Source organism: Panthera leo, chromosome C2 (assembly GCF_018350215.1).
Source record: "Panthera leo isolate Ple1 chromosome C2, P.leo_Ple1_pat1.1, whole genome shotgun sequence".
Classification (NCBI taxonomy): Eukaryota; Metazoa; Chordata; class Mammalia; order Carnivora; family Felidae; genus Panthera; species Panthera leo.
The window spans coordinates 58,544,944-58,572,277 of record NC_056687.1 but is presented as its reverse complement, the minus strand read 5'-3'; the positions used below and the strand labels follow the sequence as shown (position 1 = coordinate 58,572,277).

At 40.3% G+C, this 27,334-nt stretch overlaps 1 protein-coding gene across 6 annotated transcripts; it reads right to left on the bottom strand.

Moving 5' to 3' along the window:
* Window positions 1–1,048: 1,048 nt before the first annotated feature.
* On the bottom strand, window positions 1,049–27,133 carry CD200 (CD200 molecule). 6 transcript variants are annotated; one of them, XM_042902938.1, is made up of 6 exons: window positions 26,264–27,133; window positions 22,898–22,982; window positions 11,980–12,300; window positions 9,146–9,428; window positions 7,055–7,162; window positions 1,049–2,125 (listed from the first exon to the last, which is right to left on the bottom strand). In XM_042902938.1, the coding sequence occupies exons 1-6, from the start codon at window positions 26,273–26,275 to the stop codon at window positions 2,074–2,076; spliced, it is 861 nt and encodes a 286-aa protein (XP_042758872.1). In that variant the 5' UTR covers window positions 26,276–27,133; the 3' UTR covers window positions 1,049–2,073. The 6 variants fall into 6 exon arrangements, with proteins under 6 accessions (XP_042758872.1, XP_042758871.1, XP_042758873.1 ...); XM_042902937.1 differs by having other exon boundaries at window positions 7,055–7,208; window positions 9,156–9,428; XM_042902939.1 differs by having other exon boundaries at window positions 9,156–9,428.
* Between the last annotated feature and the right edge of the window lie 201 nt (window positions 27,134–27,334).

Below are 27,334 nucleotides of genomic sequence, written 5' to 3'. Positions count from 1 at the left end.
GACCATTTCAGGGGGCCCACAAGGTCAAAACTATTGTCACCATCATACAAAAACATCATTTGCCTATTTCACTTTCATTCTCTCAAATGTGCTGTGGAATTTTCCAGAAGCTACACGATGTGTAATGTTGACATCATTCTGATGGCTAATAGAATACATGCTTGTATATTTTTTTCAAATATGTAAGTTTTAATTTCAAATGTGGTTAACATTGGCAAACACTTCTCTTTACCAGAAAGTTCTTTGGGGTCCTCAATGTTTTTAGGGATGGTCTAAATTTTTGAGAACCGCTGCTTTAGCTCTCCTGCCTGATCTGGCAGTTGAGATACAAAGATACAGTAACGCAACAGAACGAGAGGCAGGGTGGTGGCTCCTATTAAATTCAAAACTGTGTAAGCCAATCAGTTTGCAAAGGTTGGTGTCAAAAGCAAAATCAAAAGAGCACATGCAAGGAAGTGCTCCAAAATTGACCATATCACATCAAATGGACACAGTTACCAAACTGACAGAGCTCCCTCTGGCTAGATCAGGGATATCTGATTTGTGACTTTGTGACTAATCAGAAATGTTAGTGGCATCTTCTAGTGGGTGAGAGATAGATGGGAGGGGAGGGTTTCACACACAGAGGGAAAGTATAAAGATTATCACTAATGTCTACCACAGTCCCCAAGAGTATCATGAACCAAATATTTAGCCTTGACACTTTTACGTTTAACCATTCAGTATTTTAATACAAATATATGAAATAATACAGAATTAAATAACACATGAAAAGCTTAAATATACAAATATCCAATTCAACAGTGAAAACAAGTTAAGTTTTAGTCATGGAGTAGAGAGAAGAAAGCAGGCAATACTGAAAAAGTCACTAATTTGGTCTTGTGAGTAATAAGAGTTCAAAATTGTTCCACTAGTTCGAAAAATCTATTTAGGGGTCACGTGGGTGGCTCAGTTGGTTGAGTGTCTGACTCTTGATTTCAGCTTGGGTCATGATCCTAGGGTGGTGGGCATGAAGCCTGCTTGAGCTTCTCTCTCTCTCTATCTCTCTGTCTCTCTCTCTGTCCCATCCCCCCTCAAAATAAATAAATAAAAAGGAAAGGAAAGGAAAGGGAAATATATTTAGACCAAAGGGATCTATAAACCCATACATGCCTTCTCTGCTATTATGAGAAGTTAACTCATGAGAAAAGAAGACAGGAGAGAAAAGCATTTGAATTGACTGACTGTTATTTACAAAACTTCCTAAATGCCTATTCTTATCATATGTTTTCATTACACAAGTTTGAATTCACAACGACTAAAATAGGACTGACATCTTATGAGTCAAATGGGACAGGAAATGCACACTTTTTTAAATATGCGAGCTGTTGGACTAACAATACTTATTCTTCTATAAAAATAGATAAGTAAAGTTAAGGTTGCCGATGTTATTTTGCAATAAATTCAGTCCCACATTCATTGTGGTAAACGTCACAAAAGAACATGAAGTATAGCAGTGAAACCAAGGACTTTAGAAAGACCAGCTATTAACAATGCAGTGAAGAAACACGTGAAAAAACAGACTCATGGACCTAAGAACAATATGGAAGAAGAGAAGGAACATCAACAGAAAGGTTAATGGTAGTCTCAGAAAAGTTCTTTGGTCCTCAACACCTTTCTGTATTCTCCTTTCTCTTTTTCATTTCATTATTCATTTTCTTTCCTGGAATTACATCAGTTTTTAGAGCAGAATGGCAAATTATCTGGTCCAACTTCTTAATTTTCTGGATGCAGATGTGGAAGCTCATTGAGATAAAGTGATGAACGTGGGGCTGCCATCAGCTGGAGCCAGAGTCAGTCTCTGAGTTGTGGCTACTGATCCAGAGTCCATTCAACAGGACAACACTGCCCTACTTCACAAAATCAAGTCCTACAACAGACTTGAGAGGTGAAATGACTTCCTTTTGGAACACTCACCAGCACTGGGTCGCTTACATGGCAGAAGGAAATCTTGAAATTCTTAAGTCTTTTACCCCTACCTCTTTTGTTCTTGGAGAATGACCCTTTTCCTCCTGCCTTTCACATGAATCAGATTCAAGTAGACCAGGACATAATATTCAGGGTTCTGTGTGAGTCTTCTACGGCTCTAGATAAAAGAAAGAACAAGATATTAACTTCAAACATGTATAATTTCTATACATAGTGGTATATATTTCTATAAATAACAAAAGGGTCACTAAACACAGAATACTCCTGTGCATATTTAATTGGCAAAGATAAGGACATTTCTTGATCCAATGTGACACAAGGACACTGTGACTCTTTAAAAGGACATAGGTAGGGACTCCTGGGAGGCTCAGTCGGTTAAGTGACTGACTTTGGCTCAGGTCATGATCTTACAGTTCATGCATTTGAGCCTCGTATCGGTCTCTCTGCTGTCAAAATAGAGCCAGCTTCAGATCCTCTGTCCATCTCTCTCTCCATGCCCTTCCCCCACTGTCTCAAAAATAAACATTAAAAAAAATGTAATTGCTTAAAAATAAAAGGACAGGTAATTCTAGGAAAAAATGTTCTGCAGAATCACTTAAGACTACAAGTGAAAAAAACATTAAAGAATTCCAAATGATCTGGGGCACCTGGGTGGCTCGGTCGGTTAGGCGTCTGACTTCAGCTCAGGTCATGATCTCTCAGTTCGTGAGTTCGAGCCCTGTGTTGGGCTCTGTGCTGACAGCTCAGAGCCTGGGGCCTGCTTCAGACTCTTGGTCTCCCTCTCTCTCTGCCCTTCCCCACTCAAGCTCTCTCTCTCTTTCTCTCTCTCTCTCTCAAAAATAAATAAACATAGAAAAAAAACCTTTTTTTTAAAGAATTTCAAATGATCTATGTGTATTTTATTTATAAGACCTTGAGCTTTGCTTCCTGTGGATATTAACTTGCTAGACATTGGGTGGCATTCATGTGTCACAAAGAAGACACATGGAGGGCCTTTCAAGGGCTATCAGATTTCTAGCACATAAACTGAAAGGATGTGAGCCTCACCTCAAGGTGTGTAGTTAGTGAAGTAAAAGGCCTAGGATTTTATCTTGGTGCCACCTCTCATTCTCTATGTAAATCGTAAGTAACTCTTCACCAGAAACTGCAATGTTTTAAACTTGCCAATATGCCCAGTATCCACTATCTGTGGTAAAAGACGTAAAGCAGCTCAGGCAAGAATGCCCGGGCTTAAGATTCTGTTAGCCAATGACTTTGTAATCAGATCATGCCCTGCCATTTTTTGATACGATGGATGGCATCTGCACCCATTGGAGTGTAAACTTTTGTAGAAAAATCAGTTGGAAGGCAAGATTTCTCCCGGCAGTATTGACCTAAGCAGTTCAGTAAAGGTTGCTTAACACTTCTCTCATAAAAAGTGCCACATCTCTTCTGCTTGGAGCTCTGAGGAAACCGGAGTAGGGGTAAGGAGCACCCCCGCCCCCACAACCACTCTGCATTAGGGAGACATAGGTACAATTATTACACAAAGCAAAGATTTGCATTTGTTTTTGGAAACAAATATTTTTTGTACTGCCCTTAAAACTAATCACTATTTCACCATCAAAATCATTGAGCACTTCTGGTATTTGATATAGTACTAAGCGTAAAATAAGAGAAAGCGACATGATTCCACTGAGGACACATTGTTTCATTAACACCTCCATTGTTATCAATGGAAAGACAGCCTATTTAAAGGTCAGGTTATTATGAAGTGAAGTGAAAGAATTCAAGGTAATTATACAGATAATGTTGGTGAAGGAAAAACCACTTTGTTACAAAATAGCTGGATGATTTGAAGAAAAAGTGAAGTTTGGAATAGGCATTTCCTACGGTTGTGTAAATTTTTTACTGTTTTCCACTTATACTTTGACTCAATCAAACAAAAGAGAACTGCTACTCAAACATTTCAAAAAGTGAGATGATTATCTGTTCAGATCTGCCCCCACGTGAGGTTTTTGTTACTGAGAAGCATGTAATCATTGGTGGGTTGACTAACGAGAAATAAGAGGTTATTTTCAATCCCAAATTTAACTTCATTGTAGTATATGTGGAAGGGAAAAAATTATGACCTCAATTGGGTTTTAATAGAATATTATAGAATAGGGGAAATTTTCCCTAGGAAATTTTATTTTTTTTCACTTTCTATTTCAGTAATAAAGCACTACATTCATGAAAGAAAATAAAAGGGATTTTTTTTTTGAAAACCTATCAGTCTATTATTATCTGATTGTTGTAGTCTCATGGGAAGTAATTGTGATCTGATCCTATCAGGAATGGAACAAAGAGAAACTGCCTCTAACTCACCATACCTTCAGAGGACACCTTTCCTGGTGAAAAGAACAATATTCTCTCTGGCGTTAAACAGGATCACAAGAAAAATAGATCCTAATTTGTACAAAAATAACATCATCATTACAGATTACCCCTCTATCCTGAAACTGTAAGTTTGCTGTGCTTTTGTGAGCAATGAATAAGTGATTTTGGTCTAAAATACGCTTTTTTGTTGCGTTTGTTATGGACCTAACAAAGAGTCAAACCTTACTTAACTAGATTTGTCTTACCACCCAGCAGCTTCTCAGAGATGATTTCTTTGCCCACATTCAACTAGTACAAGAATTAATTCATCCTTTCTCTCCTCTTTCTTTCTCCATGAACTATGAACACACACACACACACACACACACACACACACACATTTAGTTCCCCCTCTTCACTTCCTTATTTCTGAACAGTTGCCATTTTTTCCAGTAACCGGGTCCAGAAATTTGGTGTCATTTTTGACTGATCATCATGTTCCCCTGCCCATCCAAAAGTTTTATGTTTTCAAATGATGGAAAGCAGAAGAGAAAAGGAAAACCCAAAGCAAGGGTAGGAAAAAAGTAGGAAGCAAATGTAGCAGGACTGTTCACTTTCATCACAAATTGATAATCAAAATTTGTTACTTAAAGAAATTTTAAACGTCAGTATCTCCGATGGTTTTCATCCCTTTCTGCTAACTTTTTGTATAACTTAAGTTTTGGTCCTGAGTGTTTAAGTCTCCAGCATAACAAACACTTGGTTTTACTAGCTATTTCAGTGTACGGGACCTATTAACATTTTTGAAACCCACAAAACAATTCAGCCACCCAAAATATGTCACTTCGCATTCAGTGTAATTAACTGAGTTGGCCATATGTCATGAAGATATCATCAGTAAATAGCAATTCTAGTGCTTACAAGATCCTAGAGAGGTGCAAGTGCTTATTTCATAAATGAGAAAAGCCTGGGTACAAAGATAAGCTGACTCCCTTTGCTTCAGGAATTGGAAAAGGCCTTGAACAATTCTTTTTCCCAGAAAACCTAAGACTTAATGAACAAAGGACAATTATTCTTCAAATGCCCCATTCTAGTGGAATTTACCTTGGGCTTGAATAGATTGCATTATAAGATTCTTGTCCAACAGGGACTTTTTAAAACAAATTTGAACACTTCATACTTTTTTTCTTCATACTTTCCAAAAGAATACAGCAGTAACAGCAAGCTAAGACTAAAATAAATGCAACCCAATAGTGCCTTTCAAGTCAGAACTCCAGGGTATCACAGCTGGAAGAACATTCTGGCAGAGGTCAGGAGACCAAGGCCACGGTTCTCGTCCTAAACCTGTTGTTAACTAGCTGTGTGACCTTAGGAAAAAAGTCAATTTTCCTCTCTGGCTTCAGTTCCTAACTGGAAAAACGAAACGTTTGGATAGAGTCAAACAGCCTTCTGCCTTTGACATTCTGCGGAGCACTAATGAATTCTATGGGCTTATGTTTATATGCAATAAAATTATCTAATATGTAATCCCCTCTCCCCACAGAACACATTCTTTTGACTACTTTTGCAAAGGGGTCACTGGCACTGAAGATTTGTTGTTTTTTTATAAAATGACATTAATCTGGTGTTTATATAAGGTTTATGCAAAATTAAGTGTTTGAAAAACCTAGCACATGATAGCTCATGAGACATAAAAGAAAAAGGGGGAAAAGTAGCACTTAAGTGAAGTTTTTAATAGAAATTTAAAATAACACTCTAAACCAACATTTTCTTCCTTCCCTTACAGTTATCTGAGATGGTGAAAACTCCCATATCAGCCTTTCACCCTTGGAAATCCCCATCAACATGCCATAAACTGCAGCTTTGCATTAACTTTAATAAATTATGCACTGTCTTCAGAAAACAAAAAAATTTAATTCTCTTTCTAGCTGACTCCTCTTGTTTTACAGCGTCTCATTTTATAATATCTCACAATGCTTTAGACTCAGCATTTATGAGGTACTGAAATTACAATAAGAAAAGGAGAATTGAAAACATCACTTTCAAAATCTATCCTTCCACCCAGCCAGCCAGCCATCCACCCATCCATTCATCCACTGATTCATTCACTATTTTAATGATCATCTATTGAGCACCTAATCATACACATAAGATGTTGTGATAGATGTTGTAGGGGACAGAGAGAAAATGTGCAGTCTATAAGGACAGAATGACATAATGTAGTTAGAAGGTTGCCTATATGTTGCCTATAGTGTTTGAGACATAGTAAAAGTATAACAGAGAAAATACTATTTAATTAGTGAGTATATTGGATAATTTCAGAGTCTGTTACATGGAGTAGCTGGCCCTGGGGAGCGCTGTAAAAAGAAAAGAGATTGTCCTTCTCAGTAATAATGGAAGAACATAGTGTGGACGCTGAGACTTCTCTCCCTGGTTTTGCCATCAGCTGATTCAACAATGGTTGGATCAACATTTTCCACATTTCCACTCATCAACCCTTACTCTCAAGTTACAAATAATTAGCCTAAATGATCTTAGGAAACAAAAAGCAGAAGCATCCAGTTTTAACGTCCAATTGCAAGAAAATGATGCTGACGTGTTCTAAAATACCAGAAACATTTAGGTATTTTGGAAACAGCGAACAAAACACATTGTTGCCACCCCTTATTTACATCTTCACGCAACCCCCCCCCAAATTGCTATTAAAAAGTCATTTGTTTCCTTCTGTGTATTTCTTGTGATCACTCACCTCGGTCTTGGTTCCGACGACGTTTCCAGTATAATAAGATTGAGATTAAGACCAGGAGAATGACCAGGGAAACAATACTTAACAATAGTGGAACTGAAAACCAAAAGCCTATAGATGTTGAGGGGGGAAAAAGGAGACACAAAGTCATAAGAAGCTGTTGAGGCAAAAAAGGATAGAGAAACAGTTGTGATTAGTTTTTCCTAGAACTGAGTTTAAAATGAAAACTACCCTTAAATATATACCTATTGAAGTTTACATTCATGGCTTTATATTATTTCGATAGCATTTAGTTAACAATAATCTAACCACACGGTTTATGTGGTTGCTATCTCTGAAGACCTTTGAATGTGTGGTTTCATTTAGTCCTCAAAACAGCCCAAGAGTTAGGTATTACTATTATTATCTCACATATACAAACAACAACAATAGAACAAAAAACTGAGGCTGAGAGAAGTTAAGCAAGCCCAGAATCAGAGTAGTAAGCAGCAGAACCAGGGCTCGGTCAGAGATTGGTTTGCCTCTAAAGTGCATATTCTTTGCCTTACGGTCCGTGAAAGTCATGTATTTATTGAGGGCGCTTTGGAAAATACAGAGTAATAGAAAGAAAAAAAAATCATGCATCTCATGATTCCGATCCCAGGAGTAACTCATCTCAATGCTTTTACTGTATGTCTTCTAATCTGCATCTTTGTTATTAAAGCTCTTTCCACCGGCCAACAAACAAAGTTCCTCAGCATCACTCTGCAATACAAAGACGGGAGGAAGAGCCTCCTGATTTGGGAGTTTCCAGCATCTTCCCCATACTTCTGTAAAGGGATTTGTTACATCATAATTGAATCGGGCACCTTCAGACAGAGATGTGTCTAAGTTCAACAGTTTCTGTGCTTGACACATGCTCGAAGCACGGGAGACTTTTAGTAAGCGTTTGCAGAACAAACAAACATTACAGAGATGATGTTCACACATTATACACGACATAAGTCGATTTTAGCATTCTTGGGAAAGAAGACCAGTTCCTTTTCAACTTCTTGTTTTTCAGGGAAATTGACCCTTTGCCTCGGCTGAAAATGAGGATCTCTTCACAAGTATCCAAATCTAACACTGCATATCTTTTGACCAAATTTACCTAAATGTCGACTTTTTGATTCGTCTGTTTTTTACAAGGACCCCAAAAATGACTACAGGAAATTTTGCTTAGAGGCCACCACGCCAGTAAGGCATACACAGGAAAAAGTTTTTCCAAGCTCTGTTGCTTAAAATCCTCCCTGAAAAAAAAAAAAAATCAAAACCCATCAATACCTTTTCAGGACGCTTATTACAGACAGCCTCATCCAGAGTTGGTGCCTCAGAACCACAGAGAGAAAGAAAACCGTGACTATTCGCAAAGTGTCTTGCCTCTAAAATGGCCACTCCCTTCATTCTCCCACCCATAACCTTTACTTCTTGTATCCATGAGACCCAGAGATAGCAGTTTAGAGAAAAACACAAGAAAGCAAAAGGGGTTTTGAACAGGAGGCAGTTTGTTTCAAAGGGGTGAGGAAAACACCTTCCGATAGGTCTCTTTCTTAAAGCCTCTGTTGCCCCTTTTCCACAGTGTAGATTACCAAAGCCTTTATTGGAGAGGTCACTTCTTCCAGGAAATCTCCTTGATCCCTCCAGATTGAGCTGATGTCCCTCCTCCCCGCCCTCAATCCTCTCAGGGTGCACCGTAGCTTTCTTATTGAAGCATTTAACACGCAGTTTTGTAACTGCCCATTCTGTATTCCCAGCAAACCAGAAGCTTTCTGAGCAAAGGGACTGAGCCTTGCTTGCTGTCACATTTCAACAGTCCCAAAGCCTGGCACAGAACAGATACTCAGTAAATGTCAGCAGTGTGGAAAAATAAATGAATGGATGGATCTCAGCAAAAGCATTTGGTATGTGGGCAACATACCACATTTACCAAAGTAAGATTGGCTTTATTGGCTTCCTCAACCCTGTTTTTCTTTCCCCACTTATGCCATTCTCTCTCTTACTAGCTCCTTTGCTAAGAAACCAACAGGCTCGCAAAACATTCACCACCTTCCAGGTGTGTGACACATCTTTGCCCACCTTCTCTTACCTTTGTCCAAAGTTTGCCTGACGCTGGTCATAGTCCCCAGGTGTAGCACCTGGCAGATTACCTCCTTCCCCACCTGGCTCTTGGGGTCTTTGACCTGGAGGACACTCGTGACAGACGTGGTCCCATTGGGGTGTGAGAGAATCTCAGTACTGTTTTCAATTCCTGACCCAGAGACCTTCCAGGAGATCACAGGGGCTGGGCGGGCATTGGCAGAGCAAGTGATATTTACGTGGTCTTCGAAAAATTTATAGTGAAGGAACACTGTGGGCTGTACTGGGACAAAAAAAAAATGATGGTCTGCCATCAGTTAAGCACCACATTCTCCTCAGAGGATGAAGGAAGATCTGTACAGAAAGACACTGGGGGCTCAAGACATAAGATGGCACATCCAACCCAAACTGGGGCATCTCAGTTCTTCCTGTGTCTAATTCTCTGGCCGGCAGGATGGAAACTGGCCTAGTACAACCCTGCAACAAGAAAAATCCTCTCTGTCGTTTCTCTGCAGGGGAATTAGCTGAATGGATAAAGGGCATCTTCTTTCCCATACAGTCCAGAGCTTAATTATTCTGTTCTCTTTTTCCACGGGCAATGCAGCACCTCTGCCTTCTTCTGGGTATCCCTCTCATAGTCTGACAATAGTCACCAATCAGCACTTCCATACAGGTAGCTTGCACTTCTCAGAAGTACCAGGGCAGTTTCAGAACAGAGAGCCCGTAGAGGGGCTGCTGCTTAGGCATGGCCTTTCTCTGCTTGGAGCTGGACCAGGGAATGAGATGCATGGAGGAGACTTGGAAAGTCCCTGCTTGGAATATCCATAAAAAATGTAAATTAGAAATTCACATGCCCATAACTAGAAAATCACAGAATGACAGTTGGAAAGACCTTGGAGATCACCTGAATGGAGTTAAAACAACTAGTTAATGAGAAAAGGATATTATTTTAGTCCAGCTGTAATCCTGTTCCCTTCCAAAAGTCCCTTGACTGATGAATTCATTGCCATCGTATATTTTTCAATGTGCAGTTTATCTCTGCTGAGCAAATGCAGTTTTGCTTTCCTGTGGTTGCTTCAGAGCCCTCAAGATAATTAAAGGGCAGTAACTAAATGAAAGCCTGGTCTGTGCTTAGAGGTTCAAGAGGTGGGAGGGTGACAGTGGGCTGGAGGAAATGGGGCCAAAGGGCTGTGGCTTTTTCCAAAGAGTACCCAGATACTAATGTCAAGGGGCACTGGGGGAAGACAGATAAAAGTGAGGGAAGATGAGTAGGGTTGACATGGTGAGACTGGGTGGCAAGGTGCTCTGGTATATCCAAGGATGACTTAGATGAAGGCTGTAAGGTGTAGCTGGAAAGGGTCAGAATGGAAAAGAATGGGGTTACTACCCGGAAGACTCAGGGGAGTGTGGTTTTCAGGCAAAAACTTACAAAATATTAAGGGTAAAGTATAGGGGGGAGAAGAAGAAGAAGAAGAAGAAGAAGAAGAAGAAGAAGAAGAAGAAGAAGAAAGAGGAGGAGAAGAAGGAAGAAGGAAGAAGAAGGAAGAGGGAAGAAGGAGGAAGAAGGAGGAGGAGGAGGAGGTGAGGAAGAGGAGGAAGAAGTGGAAGGGAGAGGAGAAGGAGGAGGATGGAGGGAGAAGGGGAACAAGAAAAAGTAACAGAAATGAGAATGACACAAGAAGGAAAAAGATGAAAAGTGATGAGGAAGGGGGAAGGAAGGAAGGAAGGAAGGAAGGAAGGAAGGAAGGAAGAAGGGAAGGAGGAGAGAGAAAAAAGGAAAGGAAAGAAGGAAGAAAGATTGGAGGCGAGGGGAGAGGAAAAAAGGGTACAAAGAGACAGAACAGAAGACATAGAATCAAGAAGAAAATCTGACATAAGATTCTGCAGAGAGGATTCATTGTAGGCAAAAATAAGTGAAATATATATAATATATATATATATTATATATATATATATTATATATATATATATATATATATATATTTTTTTTTTTTTTTTTTTGGTGTTGCCATATGTCCCTTGCACTCTTGTCTACTGAGCATCCTCTTACCCCAGGTCCAATATTCTTAGTTCAAACTCTCACTTTAACATTCCTGATAACTATGTCTAAATTTGTCTTTTCCCTTCTAAACCTACCACCAACTGTGCTATGCTCCAAAGTTATGCCTCATTCCCACTTCTAAATTCTTGATCTCAGTTATGTGTCAAAGGAGAGGAATCTTGTCAAACTAACCCTATTGGATTGTAAAAGAATGCTTATTATCCAGTTAAATCTCTAGTTGGCCTCAGGTATGAAAGGCCTCTATGGTACATCCCCTTTCAATCCCAAGAGAACTACATTAAGCCAAAATGAGAGGTACCACATAACTGGCTTCAGGTTATCCCAATCTGGCTCTTTCCTTAGATCCAAAAATGTTTATGCTGTTAGGGACTTTACAGATAATCTATTTTATACTTATTGTGTAGATAAAAAAAACTCTGCTTCAGAGAGTGGACGGGACTCTTTCAGGGTCACATGATTGCTAATGGCAAAGCCAGGTCAGAATCATATCACTACTTAGGAGAACCCCATTATCCTCACCATCGTCCTTAATTTACCCTTGTTGACAACACAATTCCTCAGAGCAAAGAGAACTCCAGGCAGAGATTCAATGTGGCCCCACGAACTCTTCCAATAACCATAACTACGTTATGGTAGACATGAGAGGCTAAGTATCTTCTCATAAACCTTTCTGAGGTTAAGATCTTGAAAAATTAGGCACCACCACCATGTTCCAAACATTCTTGAAAACAACATTTCTAGCCAGAGACAATGTATTATCAGAGATTCTCACCAGAGAGGGTGAGGCAGGCTTTTCCTGAGATCTTCCCGGAACCAAAAGTATTGAAGAGGCACTTGTAACACCCTTCATCCTCCAGGGTGGTATTCCAGAACGTAATGGTTGAGTTCTTGAGTTCCAGCTGGGTGATGTTTATCTTGTCCTTATAGGCAGGCTGGACTACAACCCCATGGTTCTTGCTGAAGGTGACCATGTTTTCTGGGCTTACAGCCTTGATTTTCTGCCATGTCACAATCAAGACTTCCTCGGAATTTTGCAGAGAGCATCTTAAGGAAGCAGGTGTGTTCAGCAGCTCTTCTTCATCTTGGGTCACCACTTTTATCATAGAATCATAAAAGAACATTTATATTTTAAAATTTAATACATACAAGTACACATTTTTCTGATTAAAAATGCATGTTCAAAGTTAAATATAGAAAACATAGGGGAAAATGCTGGAGGAAAGGGGATAGTGAAGAAGGGGGATCTGGATTTTCCTTGTCCTTCAAACATAGCCTTATTGAGGTCAGAATACTTGGAACACCCAGGAAATAGATCTGCGGAGCGACAGAAGGATCTCCATGGTTGGAAGGAGACAGCCTGGCAGGATGCATGTGTGTGTGAGTTGTGGGAGATAAAATAGTGCTGTTATGGAGAAGTGAGAACCCCTTCTGTGAAGAGACAAAAGGGAAACAAAGAGGGGTTGTGAAAGCACAGCAGTGAGTTAGCACAAGAGGAAAACCTCTCTGGACCATGGACTAGGGAGCGAAAAGTACTGAGTGTACTAGTTTGTTTTTTCAGTCTTTGGAGGTGAAACTCTCAGGTTCTGGAAGTGCACGAGTTTCTTTGGAGCAGAGCTGTGGCACGCAATCCTGGGGAGGAGGGAGCTGGTCCCAGAGTGCACAGCATGATGTAGTGATCTTTGGGGCACAATGGAAAAGAACAATCCCCTTCCTGGACTACTTTAGAAAGAGAGTTTATTGCCTCCTCAAGGACAAAAGACCCCGCAGGTGTGAGCCAAAGGTCTTTCATCAGCCAGGTGGAAAGGCTCTACTCTGGAGCAGGAGAGCAGATCACTGTCACGCCAGTCCTTTAAGACTTTGGGTTTTGAATCCCAACTGAGTGCCAAGGAGAAGGCACAGAATTGTGGCGCAGGGCAAGCTGACCGCCCTCGCTATTCTGTGAGGACTGCCTGAACAGCGTGGGTTGAGATCCCTAGTTGAGATCCCAATCTGAGACCCCTAGATTGGGAGGACATCCTTTTTTCCCCCTAACAACAATGCGGTGGGACTTCAGAGAGCAGCACAGCTGCCCCCAGTGGAGGCTGGACACACTTACACCTAACCCCTCCTCTCCATGCCTAGCAACTGCTTATTTACTGAAACAAGACTGACCCAACACAGCCGGCCTTGCCTCCAGACCAGCACAGCCACCCCCCAAACACACACCAACAGACAACTCTGGGTTTCTTTTTTCATTTTTTTCATCCCTCTTCTTTTTTTCTTTTGGAATCAGGCTCAGACTTTCTGATTTGTTTTTTGTCATTTCTTATTACATATTTTTTATTTGTTTTTTTAAATCCTTTTCTTTTTCCTTCTGCTTTCCTCCCCCCCCCCCAATTTCTTTTCCTTTCACTTTCCTTGGAATCGGCCTTATAGGTTTTGATATTCTATTTGGTTTTCTTTTCTCCCCTTTCTTTTTTCTCTTTTAATGGGATCCGGCTCCCCTCCCCTTCCTTTCTTCCCCCAGGGTTACTTCAACAAACAAATCAAAGCACACCTAGTTAAAGGTCCAAACACTCCCCACTACAAGCAAGGAGGAGCTCTGCGGAGGACTGACCAGTGGCACAAAGCAGCCAAAATGCAAGAGCAGAGTACACTCAACAAAACACCAGAAACACTTCCTGGAGTGCCAGGCCCTCAACAGTGTATGACTCTTTTTTAATATAGCATTACTCTTAGGTATAGGACACATAATATGCTTTTAAAATACACAAAAGACAGAAACTTAGCCAAAATGACAAGATGGAGGAATTCTCTCCAAAGGAAAGATCAAGAAGAAATCACAGCCAGAGACTTGCTCCAAACAGATATAAAGAATATAAATATATTCAGAACAACAGTCATAAGCCTAATAGCTGGGCTTGAAAAAAGCATAGAAAACACCAGAGAAACCCTTGCTGTAGAGATCAAAGACCTGAGAACTCGCCAAGATGAATTTTAAAGAATGCTATGGATGAGACACAAAATAAACTAGATATAGTGACAGTGAGGACCGAAGAGGCCGAGGAGAGAATAGGTGAAATAGAAGATAAAATGATGGAATATAATGAAGCTGAAAAAGAGGGAAAGGAAATTACTAGACCATGAGGGGAGAATTAGAGAACTAAGTGATTCTATAAAATGAAATAATATCCATATCATTGAGTCCCAGAAGAAGAAGAGCAAGAAAAGGGGCAAAGGCTTATTTAAATAAATTATAGCTGAGAACTTCCCTAATCTGGGGAAGGAAACAGGCATCCAAGTCCAAGAGGCACAGAGAACTCCCTTCAAAATCAACAAAAACTGGTCAACACCATGACATATCATAAAGTGACTTGCAAAATACAAAGGCAAAGAAAGAATTCTGAAAGCAGCTAGGGACAAAAGGTCCTTAACCTACGAGGGTGGACACATAAGGTTAGAGGCAGACCTGTCCACTGAAACTTGACAGACCAGAAGAGAATGGCAGGAAATATTCAATGTGCTGAATAAGAAAAATATGCAGTCAAGAATCCTTTATCCAATGAGGCTGTCATTCAGAATAGAAGGAGAGATAAAGTTTCCCAGGCAAACAAAAACTAAGGGAAATTGTGACCACTAAACCAGTCCAGCAAAAATTCTAAGGGGGACTCTCTGAGTAGAAAGCAGCAAAGACTACAATGGACCAGAGAACATTACCAGAAACACAAAATCTACAGGTAACACAATGGTGCTAAGTTCGTATCTTTCAATAAGCACTCCGAATGTAAATGAATTAAATGTCCTACTATAAAGACATAGAGTATCAGAATGGATAAAAAAAAAAAAAAAAAAAAAAAACAAGATACATCTATATGCTGCCTACAACAGACTCATTTTAGACCTGAGGACACCTGCAGATTGAAAGTGAGGGGATGGAGGGGCGCCTGGGTGTCTCAGTCAGTTGAGCATCTGACTTTAGCTCGGGTCATAATCTCACAGTTGTGAGTTTGAGCCCCACATCAGGCTTTGTGCTGATAGTGCACAGTTTGCTTCAATTCTCTGTCTCCCTCTCTCTCTGCCTCTCCCTTGCTTGCCCTCTCTCTCAAAAATAAATAAACATTAAAAAATTAAAAAAAAAAAGAAAGTGAAGAGATGGAGAACCATTTATCATGCCAATGGATATCAAAAGAAAGCCAGAGTACCACACTTATAACAGACCAACTAGATTTTAAAACAAAGACTGTAACAAGACATGAAGAAGGTCATTATATTATATTTAAGGGGTATATCCATCAAGAAGAGCTAACAATTGTAGCACCCAACATAAAAGCACCCAAATATATAAATCAATTAATCACAACCTAAGCAAACTCACTGCTAATACCATAATAGTAGGAGACTTTAGTACTCCATTTACAACAATGGACAGATCATTTAAGCAGAAAATCAACAAGGAAACAAAGGTGAATGACACACTGGGCCAGATGGACTTAACAGATAAATTCAGAACATCTCATCCTAAAGCAGCAGAATACACATTCTTCTAGAGTGCACATGGAACATTCTCCAGAATAGATCACATATTGGGTCACAAATCAGTCCTCATCAGGTACCAAAAGACTGAGATAACATCATGCATATTTTCAGATCACACTATCAAACTTGAAATCAACCATAAAAGAAAAGGTGGAATGCCCTCAAATACATGGAAGGTAGAGAACATCCTACTAAAGAACGAATGGGATGACCAGAAAATTAAAGACAAAGTTAAAAAATACATGGAAGCAAATTAAAATGAAACACAACAGTCCAAACCTTTTGGGATGCACGAAAGGCAGTCCTAAAAGGAAAATACATTGCAATTCAGGGCTATCTTAAGAAGCAAGAAAGGTAGAAAGGTCCCAAATAAACAACCTAACCTTATACCTATAGGAGCTAGAAAAGGAGCACCAAATAAAGCCCAAAGCTAACAAAAGAAGAGAAATAATAAATCCTACAGCAGAAATAAACAATATAGAATAAAAAAATCCAGTAGATGGGCGCCTGGTGGCTCAGTCGATTAAGTGTCCGACTTCGGCTCAGGTCATGATCTCGAGGTCTGTGAGTTCCAGCCCTGCATTGGGCTCTGAGCTGACAACTTCAGTGCCTGGAGCCTGCTTCAGATTCTGTGTCTTCCTCTCTTTCTGCTCCTTCCCCACTTGTGCTCTCTCTCTCTTGCTCTCAAAAATAAATAAAACATAAAAAAAAAATACAGTAGAACAGATCAATGAAACTAAGAGCTGGTCTTTTGAAAGAATAAACAAAATTGATAAACCCCCAGTAAGACCTCTCAAAAAGAAAAGAGAGAGGACCCACAGAGATAAAATCAATGAATGAAAGAGGAACGATCACAACCAACACCACAGAAATACAATTATAAATAATACTATGAAAATCATATGCCATAAAACTGGGCTGTCTGGAAGAAATGGACAAATTCCTAGACACACGCTACCAAAACTGAAACAGGAAGAAATAGAAAACTTCAACAGGCCCATAACCAGTAAAGAAATCAAATCTGTAATCAAAAAGCTCCCAACAAACAAGAGTTCTGGGCCAGATAACTTCCCAGGGGAATTCTATTACACATTTAAAGAAGAGTTAATACCTATTCTCCTCAAACTGTTCTAAAAATACAAATGGAAAGAAAGCTTCCAAACTCATTCTTGGAGCCAGCAAAACCTTGATTCCAAAACAAGACAAAGACAGCACTAAAAAGAATTATAGATCAATATCCTTGATGAACCTGGATGCAAAATTTCTCAAGAGATACTGGTAAATCGAATCCAACAGTACATTAAAATAATTATTTACCATGATCAAGTGGGATTCATTCCTGGGTTGCAAGTCTCGTTCAATATTCACAAATCCATCAATGTGATACACCACATTAATAAAAGAGAAGATAAGATCCTTTCAATAGATGTAGAGAAAGCATTTGACAAAATACAGCATCCTTTCTTGATAAAAACTCTCAAGAAAGTAGGGATAGAAGGATCATACCTTAACATCACAAAAACCATATATGAAAGGCCCACCACTAATATCATCCTGAATGGGAAAGCACTGAGAGATTTCCCCCTAAGACCAGAAACATGACAGGGATGTTCACTGTCACCACTATTGTTCAACATAGCACTGGAAGTCCTAGCCTCAGCTATGAGACAACACAAAGAAATAAAAGGCATCCAAACTGACAAGTTAAAAGTCAAACTTTCACTCCTCATAGATGATATATAAGATACTCTACGTGGAAAACCCAAAAGATTCCACCAAAAAAACTGCTAGAACTGATACATGAATTCAGCAAAGCTGTAGGATATAAAGTCAATGTACAGAAATTGGTTGCATTTCTATACCTCAATAATGAAAAAGCAGAAAGAGAAATCAAGGAATTGAGCCCATTTACAATTGCACCAAAAATCATAAGATACCTGGGAATAAATCTAACCTAATAGGAAAAGAACTGTATGCTATAGAAAACTATAGAAAGCTTATGAAAACAATTGAAAACTATAGAAAGCCTATGAAGGAAACTGAAGCAGACACAAAGAAATGGAAAAACGTTCCATGCTCATGGATTGGAATAACAAATATTGTTAAAATGTTGATACTACCCAAAGCAATCTACAACATTCAATGGAATCCTTATCAAAATAACAGCTGTACTCTTCACAGAGCTAGAAGAAACAATCATAAAATTTGTATGGAACCAGAAAAGAGCTCTAAAACTCAAATTAATTTGGAAAAGAAAACCAGAGGTGAAGGCATCACAATTTCGGACTTTAAGCTGTATTACAAAGCTGTAATCATCAAGACAGTATAGTATAGGCACAAAAACAGATACATAGATCGATGGAATAGAATAGAGAACCCAAAATTAACCCACAAATATATGGCCAACTATTTTTTGACAAAGTAGGAAAGATTATCCAATGGCAAAAAGACATCTCTTCAGCAAATGTGCTGGGAAAACTGGACAGCGACACACCGAAGAATGAAACTGGACCATTTTCTTACACCATAGACAAAAATAAATTCAAAATGGATGAAAGACCTAAAGGTGAGACAGGAAACCATCAAAATCCTACAGGAGAAAACAGGCAGCAACCTTTTTGACCTCAGCCACAGCAACTTCTTACTAGACATGACTCTGGAGGCAAAGGAAATAAAAGCAAAACTGAACTATTGGGACCTCATCAAGATAAAAATCTTCTGCACAGTGAAGGAAACTGTCAGCAAAACTAAAAGGCAACCGATGGAATGGGAGAAGATATTTGTAAGTGGCATATCAGATAAAGGATTCATGTCCAAAATCTATAAAGAACTTACCAAACTCAACACCCCCCCAACAGATAATAATAATAATAATAATAATAATCCAGTGAAGAAATGAGAAGAAATGAATAGACACTTTTCCAAAGAAGGCATCCAGATGGCTGACACATGAAAAGATGCTCAACATCACTCAACATCAGGGAAATGCAAATCAAAACCACAATGAGATACCACTTCATACCTTTCAGAATGGCTAACATTAACCAGTCAGCAAACAACAGATGTTGGTGAGGATGTGGAGAAAGGAGAACCCTTTTGCACTGTTGGCGGGAATGCAAACTGGTGCAGCCACTCTGGAAAACAGTAGGGAGGTTTCTCAAAAAGTTAAAAACAGAACTACCCTATGATCCAGCAATTGCACTACTAGGCATTTATCCACGGGATACAGGTGTGCTATTTTGAAGGGATACATGCACCCCAATGTTTATAGCAGCACTATCTACAATAACCAAATTATAGAAAGAGCAAAAATGTCCATCGACTGATGAATAAAGAAGATGTTGTATATATATGCAATGGTATATTACTTGGCAATCAAAATAATGAATTCTTGCCATTTGCAACAATGTGGATGGAACTAGAGTGTATTATGCTAAGTAAAATAAGTCAGAGAAAGATATCATATGATTTCACTCATATGTGGAATTTGAGAAACACAACAGATGAACATAGGGGAAGGGAGGGAAAAATAAGATTAAAACAAAGAGGGAGGCAAACCGTGAGAGACTCTTAAATACAGAGAACAAACTGAGGGTTGCTGGAGGGGAGGGCAGTGGGGGGATGGGCTAAATGGTTGATGGACATTAAGGAGGGCACTTTTTGGGGTGAGCACTGGGTGTCATATGTAAGAGATGAATCACTGGGTTCTGCTCCTGAAGCCAAGACTACACTGTATGTTAACTCTCCTGAATTTAAATTAAATTGAATTAAATAAATAAATAATAAGTAAAATTCTTTTACTAGTGAAAAAAAAGAAAAAATAGAGAAAAATGCAAAGAAAACATTTATGTACATGCCTGATGCTGTTAGAGAAATATACATTCAAATACGTATATTCAATCTTTAAGAGTAACAGAGTAGAAAAACAAGAAAGCAAACTCCCACTGAACAAATATTGTGTAAAGAATCCCTGGAAACTGAAAGTAGGTAGAATGAGGTTGAAGATGAACACTGTCAGATAGAATAGAATGTGTTCGTGCCCAGAGAGGCGGAAGCAGGAAAAGGGCCAATGGACAATTGGCAGAGTGATAGGTTTAAGTGAAGAAGATACAGCAGCCCCATACATTCCACACACACACACCCTGCAAAAGAAGGGGCAGCAACAGTGGCGTCTGCCTCCAGAAAGCAGTGCTGAATACGGGAACGTAAGGTAGAGAAATATTCAGGACAGTGCTTCAGGAGGCTGCATCGTAACAGACGGCTTTGGCAGCCAAATAAGAATCTACACACCCCCACATTTTTACTTAATGCAATGCAGAGCATAAGGCATGACAATAACTTCTTCCCCCACAATGCTGGCTACTCATGTTGATATGATAGATGATTCCATAAGAAACTGCAATATAAAAACAAACAGGCACAGGTGTGAGAAAGCTGACACAATGAAAGAAGAAAAATGAACTCTACAAAACCTAAGAACTCCTACCAAATGAATAAAGATATCATAAATCAAGAAACACTTTGACATGAATACATGTCATATCTTACGTGTAAAAAGAAGCCAGCATTGTAAATAGTAGAAACTAGAGGTGTAGCAAATGACATCTATAAAATCTTAACTTGGCTCACTTAGCAAAATGGACATTGCTGAAGAGTCAATTAGTTAAGTAGGAAGGCCACGTCATGAAATTCTTTCAGAATATAGCACAAAGGGATAAAGATACGGAAAAAATAAAAGAAAAATTCAAAGACCTAGAATGTTTCACCGGTAGTCCATCAAAACTTTAAAAAAAGGGGAAAAGAAAGAATAGAAGATAAAAACACTGTAAGGGACATTTCAAAATGACAAAAGAAGCAATCTAAAATAAGATATATTAATTATAAACCTTTATATGCCTAACAACATAAGTGAAACATACAAAAGCCAATAGAACTGCAAAGAAAAAAATTTTTTTTAATTTTTTTTTTAATGTTTATTTATTTTTGAGACAGAGAGAGACAGAGCATGAATGGAGGAGGGTCAGAGAGAGAGGGAGACACAGAATCCGAAACAGGCTCCAGGCTCTGAGCAGTCAGCACAGAGACTGACGCGGGGCTTGAACTCACGGACCTCGAGATCACGACCTGAGCGGAAGTCGGACGCTTAACCGACTGAGCCACCCAGGTGCCCCGCAAAGAAAAAATTTTAACCCTCAGAGATAATGGGAGAGTTTCACTTCCATATATTAAAAAATATATATAAAGCAAAAAAGTCAAATATAAGGATAGAGAAGGGACACCTGGGTGCTCAGTTGGTTAAGCATCAGACTCTTGGTTTCAGCTCAGGTCATGATGTCACAGTTTCGTGAGTTCGAGCCCCACATTGGACTCTGTGCTGGCAGTGCGGAGCCTGCTTGGGATTCTCTCTCTCCCTCTCTCTCTGCCCCTTCCCCATATACTCTCTCTGTCTCTCTTGAAATGAATAAAGTTTATATATATATATATGTATATATATATATACACACACACACACACACACACACACACACACACATATATATATATGGATAGAGACGATTTGAAAACTGAATATTTATATATGAATCATTATATATAAATTATATATGTATATGCATATAGGTATGTATTTATAAACTTTTATCCAAATAGAACATATAGGGGCACCTGGGTAGCTCAGTCAACTGAGCATCCGACTTCAGCTCAGGTCATAATCTCATGGTTCACAAGTTTGAGCCCCACATCAGGCTTGCTGTGGTCAGTGCAGAGCCTACTTAAGATCCTCTGTCCCCCTCTCTCTTTGCCCCTCCCCCACTTGTGTGCACTCTGTTTCTCTCTCTCTCTCTCAAAAATAAATATTTAAGAAAAAACAAAGAGAACATACAATCTCTACAAACATTCTCCAAAATTGAACTTGAAAAAGGACGCAAAAAAAGCTGCTACTTTATGATCCTGAACACTGTCCACAGTGCAATAAAACAGGAAATTTACATGCTTCTTTTAACTCTAATTACACCAGAAACCATAGGAAGAATAATCAATTACTATGAGTGACAAGGAGAATATAATGTATTGAAATCCAAAGAAACTGATAAAGCAGTTTTCAGAGGGAAATATTTAATCCTAATTTCATTAGGAAACAAAAGAATGAAAAATGAATACACACATATATCCAGAATCCCACACTGCCTCCCAAAAATAAAAACAGTGAGTTAATATAGATGTTATATATATATAGTTTTAGGGAGGCATATTCTTGGTAGATGTGAAAAGTTCTAGAAGCAATACCTGCCGTTGGGATTGGGGTTTTCTGAAAGTTCCTTGAGATTTTGCAGAGCAGAGATTTGAAGAAACTGCTGCTTTTAGAATGGAGAGTAGAAAAGGAATCAAAGCTACAGTTTTAACTTCTTAGGTGATTTTTCTCTTTTGACTATGGAAGAAATAATTTGGTGAGAATGTTTACGATTCTTTGATGCTTCTATAGAATTCCATTTAGATTCCCCCGGTCAGTTGGTGAAGCCTGTGCTGTGGATGGTGTGAAACCTGCCCTGCCCCCAGCTGTAAAGGCTGTCCTAAGGGCACATCACATGGAAGGTGATAACAGGCCAGCAGCAAAGTGAGGTGTGATTTCCTATGAAAGAGAGCAGACAGGTCTGGCCCAATCAGGAAATTCAGCAGATAAGTGGACAGCACAAGCATGTGTTACATAACAGACTGTGAACCTACGGAACCTCAATATTTCGTTATTTTCCATAGTTTTCTATAAAAAGGGGCAACCCCATTTAAAAAGCTTACTGCTAGAATACCTTCTAAAAAGGGTATATTAATTTATACTCCCCAAGCATTTCCCTATCTTTACAAACAGGGAACTATGTTTAAATGATATTTAGAAGTTACTCGATTTGATAGGTAAAAAACATCTTAAATTAGGAAGAATTTTTTTTACGTCTGGTATAATCTATGAAAACAGTTTGCAAGTATCCAATGTCTTTTTCCACTTTGAAAACAAAAATGTGGAAAGCAGAAAGAACCACTCCCATTCCTCCAAGCAAATTACACATTTAAATAATTCACGCAGACAAATGAACTAGCACAGGCCAAACAACAGTGGTCAAATGTTTCTATCCCAGAAATTTTGTTTCCTAGACTCCACACAGGGGAATTGCATAACTTTTTACCTTGGGCCGCCCTGCAGAGCCTCACTGCTGCGAAGAACCAAATCAGTCTGTAGGCAGACAGATGACACAAGAGCCCAACGAACACCTGAAGACAGAAAGCAAAGCAGAGAAATGGGCATTTGAATGTGGACAAAAAGCTCAAGAAGCTTCCATCTCATTGCTATCTCCAGAAATGCTGCAGCTGAAGTTTTAACCACCAGAGAACTTTGGTTCTTTGGATGTAGAACCAGGGACTATAAATGGAAGAAATAAAAGACTGTGCTCAGGATATGGGAAGGGAAAAGCAACCATGTAGCTCATCCATTATGGCAATCCCTAGCAATTGGAAGCCTTGCTCTCAAAGCCACTACTGTAAACAGCAAGGTCTCAAAGATGTAGGATGGTCAGAGGGAAAAAAAAAAAACTGCCATAAATACATACAGAAAACACAGAGACTGCAAACGTTAGAGAGCATTTACATCCCAAATAATCCACATCTGTTAACATTAAAAATGTAACTCAGGGGTAACCATCTTTCAGAAAGATGTGACTGCCTTGAAGTTTGCTGAAGTATTTTTCCCTGAGAATTCTGCAAATTTTACATGAATTGCACCTTTTGAAAAAACAGTAATGTCCTTTTTTTTTTTTTCTTCAATGCTTAAAGTGACCGGGCAGAAACCCCTGGCATTTTACATGTTGATATTTAATGAAATGTTATTCTGGGTATCATTTTACTATAAGATGAGAGGATGGGATGTAGACAGATTAACCTCTCTCTACAATAGCCCCATAGATCCATTCATTTGGTCTGCATGTGTGTTCATTGTAAGGGGTACAGGCCAGAAATGTAACTTTTCCCTACATTTTTCTATAATAGAGATACATAAGAAATGTGGGTTTCTCTGTATTTTTCTTTAACTAAATTTCATTGTTATTTCACGTTGCCATTCCAACTAGAGGTAGAGACTTCATTGCAGTCAATGTCACATAATCTCTGTCAATTCAGCCCCCTGCCACCCCAGCACTTCACAACTGTTCCAGTCTCTGGCATTGCATTGCATCTCCATTCCTAGAGGCTCACACAATGCCAAGCCACGGGGCAGGGCTGCTAATGCTTGGTTACAACCATCTCTCCACGGTGGCATTCTCTAAGATGGCCGTGTTCCCCTCAAGACATCATGGTCATAGCAATTAAACAATTAAACCTTGTGCTTACAGTGTCTTCTCTTCTTTTGTTCTCCTGATTCCGTGCTCCTGGATTCTCCCTGTGTTCAGCAAAGGGGCGTTCTGCGTGTTCTCTGCCTATCCATCTCTTGTCTTACTGTTCACTTATCATGATGGGGAGGCCGGTCTCTTTCCACAGTTGCCCCCAAGAAAGCAAGGCACAGGTGTTTTCTGTTCTTGGATTTCAACACCTCCCTGTAAGTTCTATTTATCATCCTCCCTGAACTCCCCACTCATGGGCACCAGGCACAGGGCCACCTTTTCAGAGCACAAATTTGTGTCTGAATATAGACTTCAGACAGACCCTCTTTGCTTTCGTAGCCTAGAAAACATTTACTTCCGCTAGGGTTGGGAAAGCTGGTTCCTCCATTACCCTGCGTTTCTCCCAACTGGAATAACACATGTCGTGGGTTTTTCAGCATATTTAGGCTTTTAAAACTCAAACGCTTAGGCTTTTGCTATATCAACACCTTGGCTTCTGAAACCAAAAAGTCTTCTTTGGCATTCTAAGTCCATGGTATTTTTTTAAAAAACCATATGCCCCCCTCTTACGTGGAAACCCAAAAGCAAAGATGATGAGAAATGCAGAATGGATTGGTTCTCGTAGTGAAAATCCGTGTTTTAGGATAACAGAGAAAACAGATGCACACCAAAACGCAGTGTGTAAGCTGGGAGCCGACAATGTTTTTAAGAAGCAAAACACAATGATTGAGACTAGGGAATTCGGAGGAAAGCCTTGCTATTAAATATATACATAATTATCCTGGGTGATAAGTTGGGTTAGCACAAATGCAGGATGCGTGGGCCAGGACAAATGACTCTACCTCTCCAAGATGTGGGCAAAATAACAGCACCGAACTCTTTTATTAAAAAGACTAAACAAAGTAGTACATGTAAGGATCCCAGAATTGTGAGTGACACAGATAAGCGGTGAATGAATATCGTTATTATTTCATCGGGTTGCTGTAAGAACTCAGCATTTAAAATACTTAATATTTTAAGTATTAAGTATTAATTAAGCGCCTAAGATACAGTAAATACCAAGACATGTTAGGTAACTAAAAAAATCCACGAATCACATCATACACAGGGAGTACAAATATTAAATGGAGAAATCCAGGAGCTCTTTGCCGACAAGGCCAAGGTTCACAGAGACCTGTGCCTCTGGCAACCAACTGCTCAGAGCCTCCTTCCCTGAGTGTCTGGGTCCAAATCCTGATCCCATCACATGCAGTCACATGGACATGTAAAAATTAACCTCTCTGCTTGTTTCCTTATTTGTAAAATCAGGGAATTTGTAAAATTCCTTCTCTGAAGGCTGTGAAGATCAGAAGCGTCCAGCGCAAGGAAACACTAGCTCGCAGGCCACCATACTCCTTTGTTAAGATGCCGAATGACTGGCTGTGTGGTGTCGCCAGTAAACTACATCTGAAAAAAATTACCTTGAGGTATTACTTGTATTTGGATTTTAACTGTTTTATTCATTGTTATTATTTCTTTTCATTACGGCAGCGTAAATAAAAAGGCTCCCATTCAGTTAGTAAACAGGTCCTGAATAAACAAAGGGTCTGTCTCTCTTGGATATCCTGGGGTTTAACCCGGATTTATAGGCTCTCAAGGCAAATCCTTTATGGCTCTCAAGACAAAGGGACCGGAGGATGGAAAAAGAGGCCGGTGTATCCCAGGAGGGAGCGAGCTCCCCCGGAGAGAGCGAGCCTTGAATCCTGCAGCCCCACCCCAGCTTTGGGTGCCACGACGGAGCCAGAACAGCACCGCCATCCCCTCCTTGGGACAGGGTACAACAGAACGTGCTCTGCCGCCCTCGAGCCCCGGCCAGTAAGCCAGGCCGCCGGACTGCCCAGAGGGCCCGCCGGCCGCCAGCGCGCCTCCCCGCCCAGCTCCCCTCCGAAAGAGCCCGGGAGAAGCGTCTCCCGGCAGCATCCTTTTTCCAGGACACTGGGACAGGTACCCGGGCCGCCAGGAAAGGCCTGAAGACCTCCCTGCCGGAGGCAAAATCCGCTCCTCCCCAGGTGAAGCGCCGCGGGGCCAGCGCCGACTGACACCGAAGCCACAGACAGCTCTGCCCGCCGCCAGCCCCGGGCCACGCGCGCCGCATCGCCCACCCCGCGCCCGCCGTCCCGCGTCCGGCCCGGCCCGGCTCACCAGCCTCTCCATGGTCGCTCCCTGCCGCGCGGGAAGGCCGGCCTCAGCTGGAAAGCCCGAGGGTTCTCGCTAAAGGAGCTGGAAGCCTAGAAGGCGCGGCCGGTCCCCGCCCCGAGGAGCTGCTGCAATGGCTCTCCTCGCCGCCCCCCGCCTCCCCCGCTGGAGTCCTCACCGCTACACCCACTCGCGGGAGCCAGCGGTTGGGGTTTCCAGTCTCGTGGGTAAATTCCCCATCTGAAACACGGTGCATTTGTCAGAGGTGGCCGTTTTGGAAACACTTTGAGAAAGTGTTGGGAAAAACATACACTCTTTCCATTTCCACTCTACAAGGACCCAGAGAAAAAGGAAATGGGGGGAGGTGGGGAGACCTCAATCGTTTGAGCTCTCGCTCAGAGGTATGGCTGTCTGCGTTGCTCAGCAGGTGTTAATCCACAGAACGAGGCGAAACTGAAAAAGAACACAGGTTTGTTATTTGGGGTCTCGGAATTGCAATTCGGGGGAGCACAGGTTTCAGGAAACCAAAAAAGTGTTGCTCTGGTAGGGAAAGCAAAGGCGGGGTATGAGAAAGAAGGAAGGGGTAATTGTATGTTGTAGACAAAGAAGATAAGGGAGAAAGATGCTAATCTGGTGCTGACCCGTTGAGCCACTTCTGATAACTATCTTATTATTTTCTTGCTGCCATCAGATTAAACTGCCCCTACTATGTGTTTATTAACTTTACTGTCCTCGTATGGCCTGAACACCAGTTGCTCTGTTGAAATTTAACTGCGTGCAAAACTATTGTCGCTGAATTTCACCAATAGACACTAAAAAACAAATGTACGTGGGGTGCTTGGGTGGCTCAGTTGGTTAAGCATCTGACTTCAGCTCAGGTCACGGTCTTCCACCTCATGGGTTCAAGCCTCGCATCTGGCTCTGTGCTGACAGCTCAGAGCCTGGAGCCTGGTTCGGATTTTGTGTCTCCCTCCGTCTGCCCTTCCCCCACTCTATCTCTAAAAAATAAATAAACACTAAAAAAAATAAAAAACAATTGTACATTTATTTTTTTTATCCAGAATCAAATTATATATT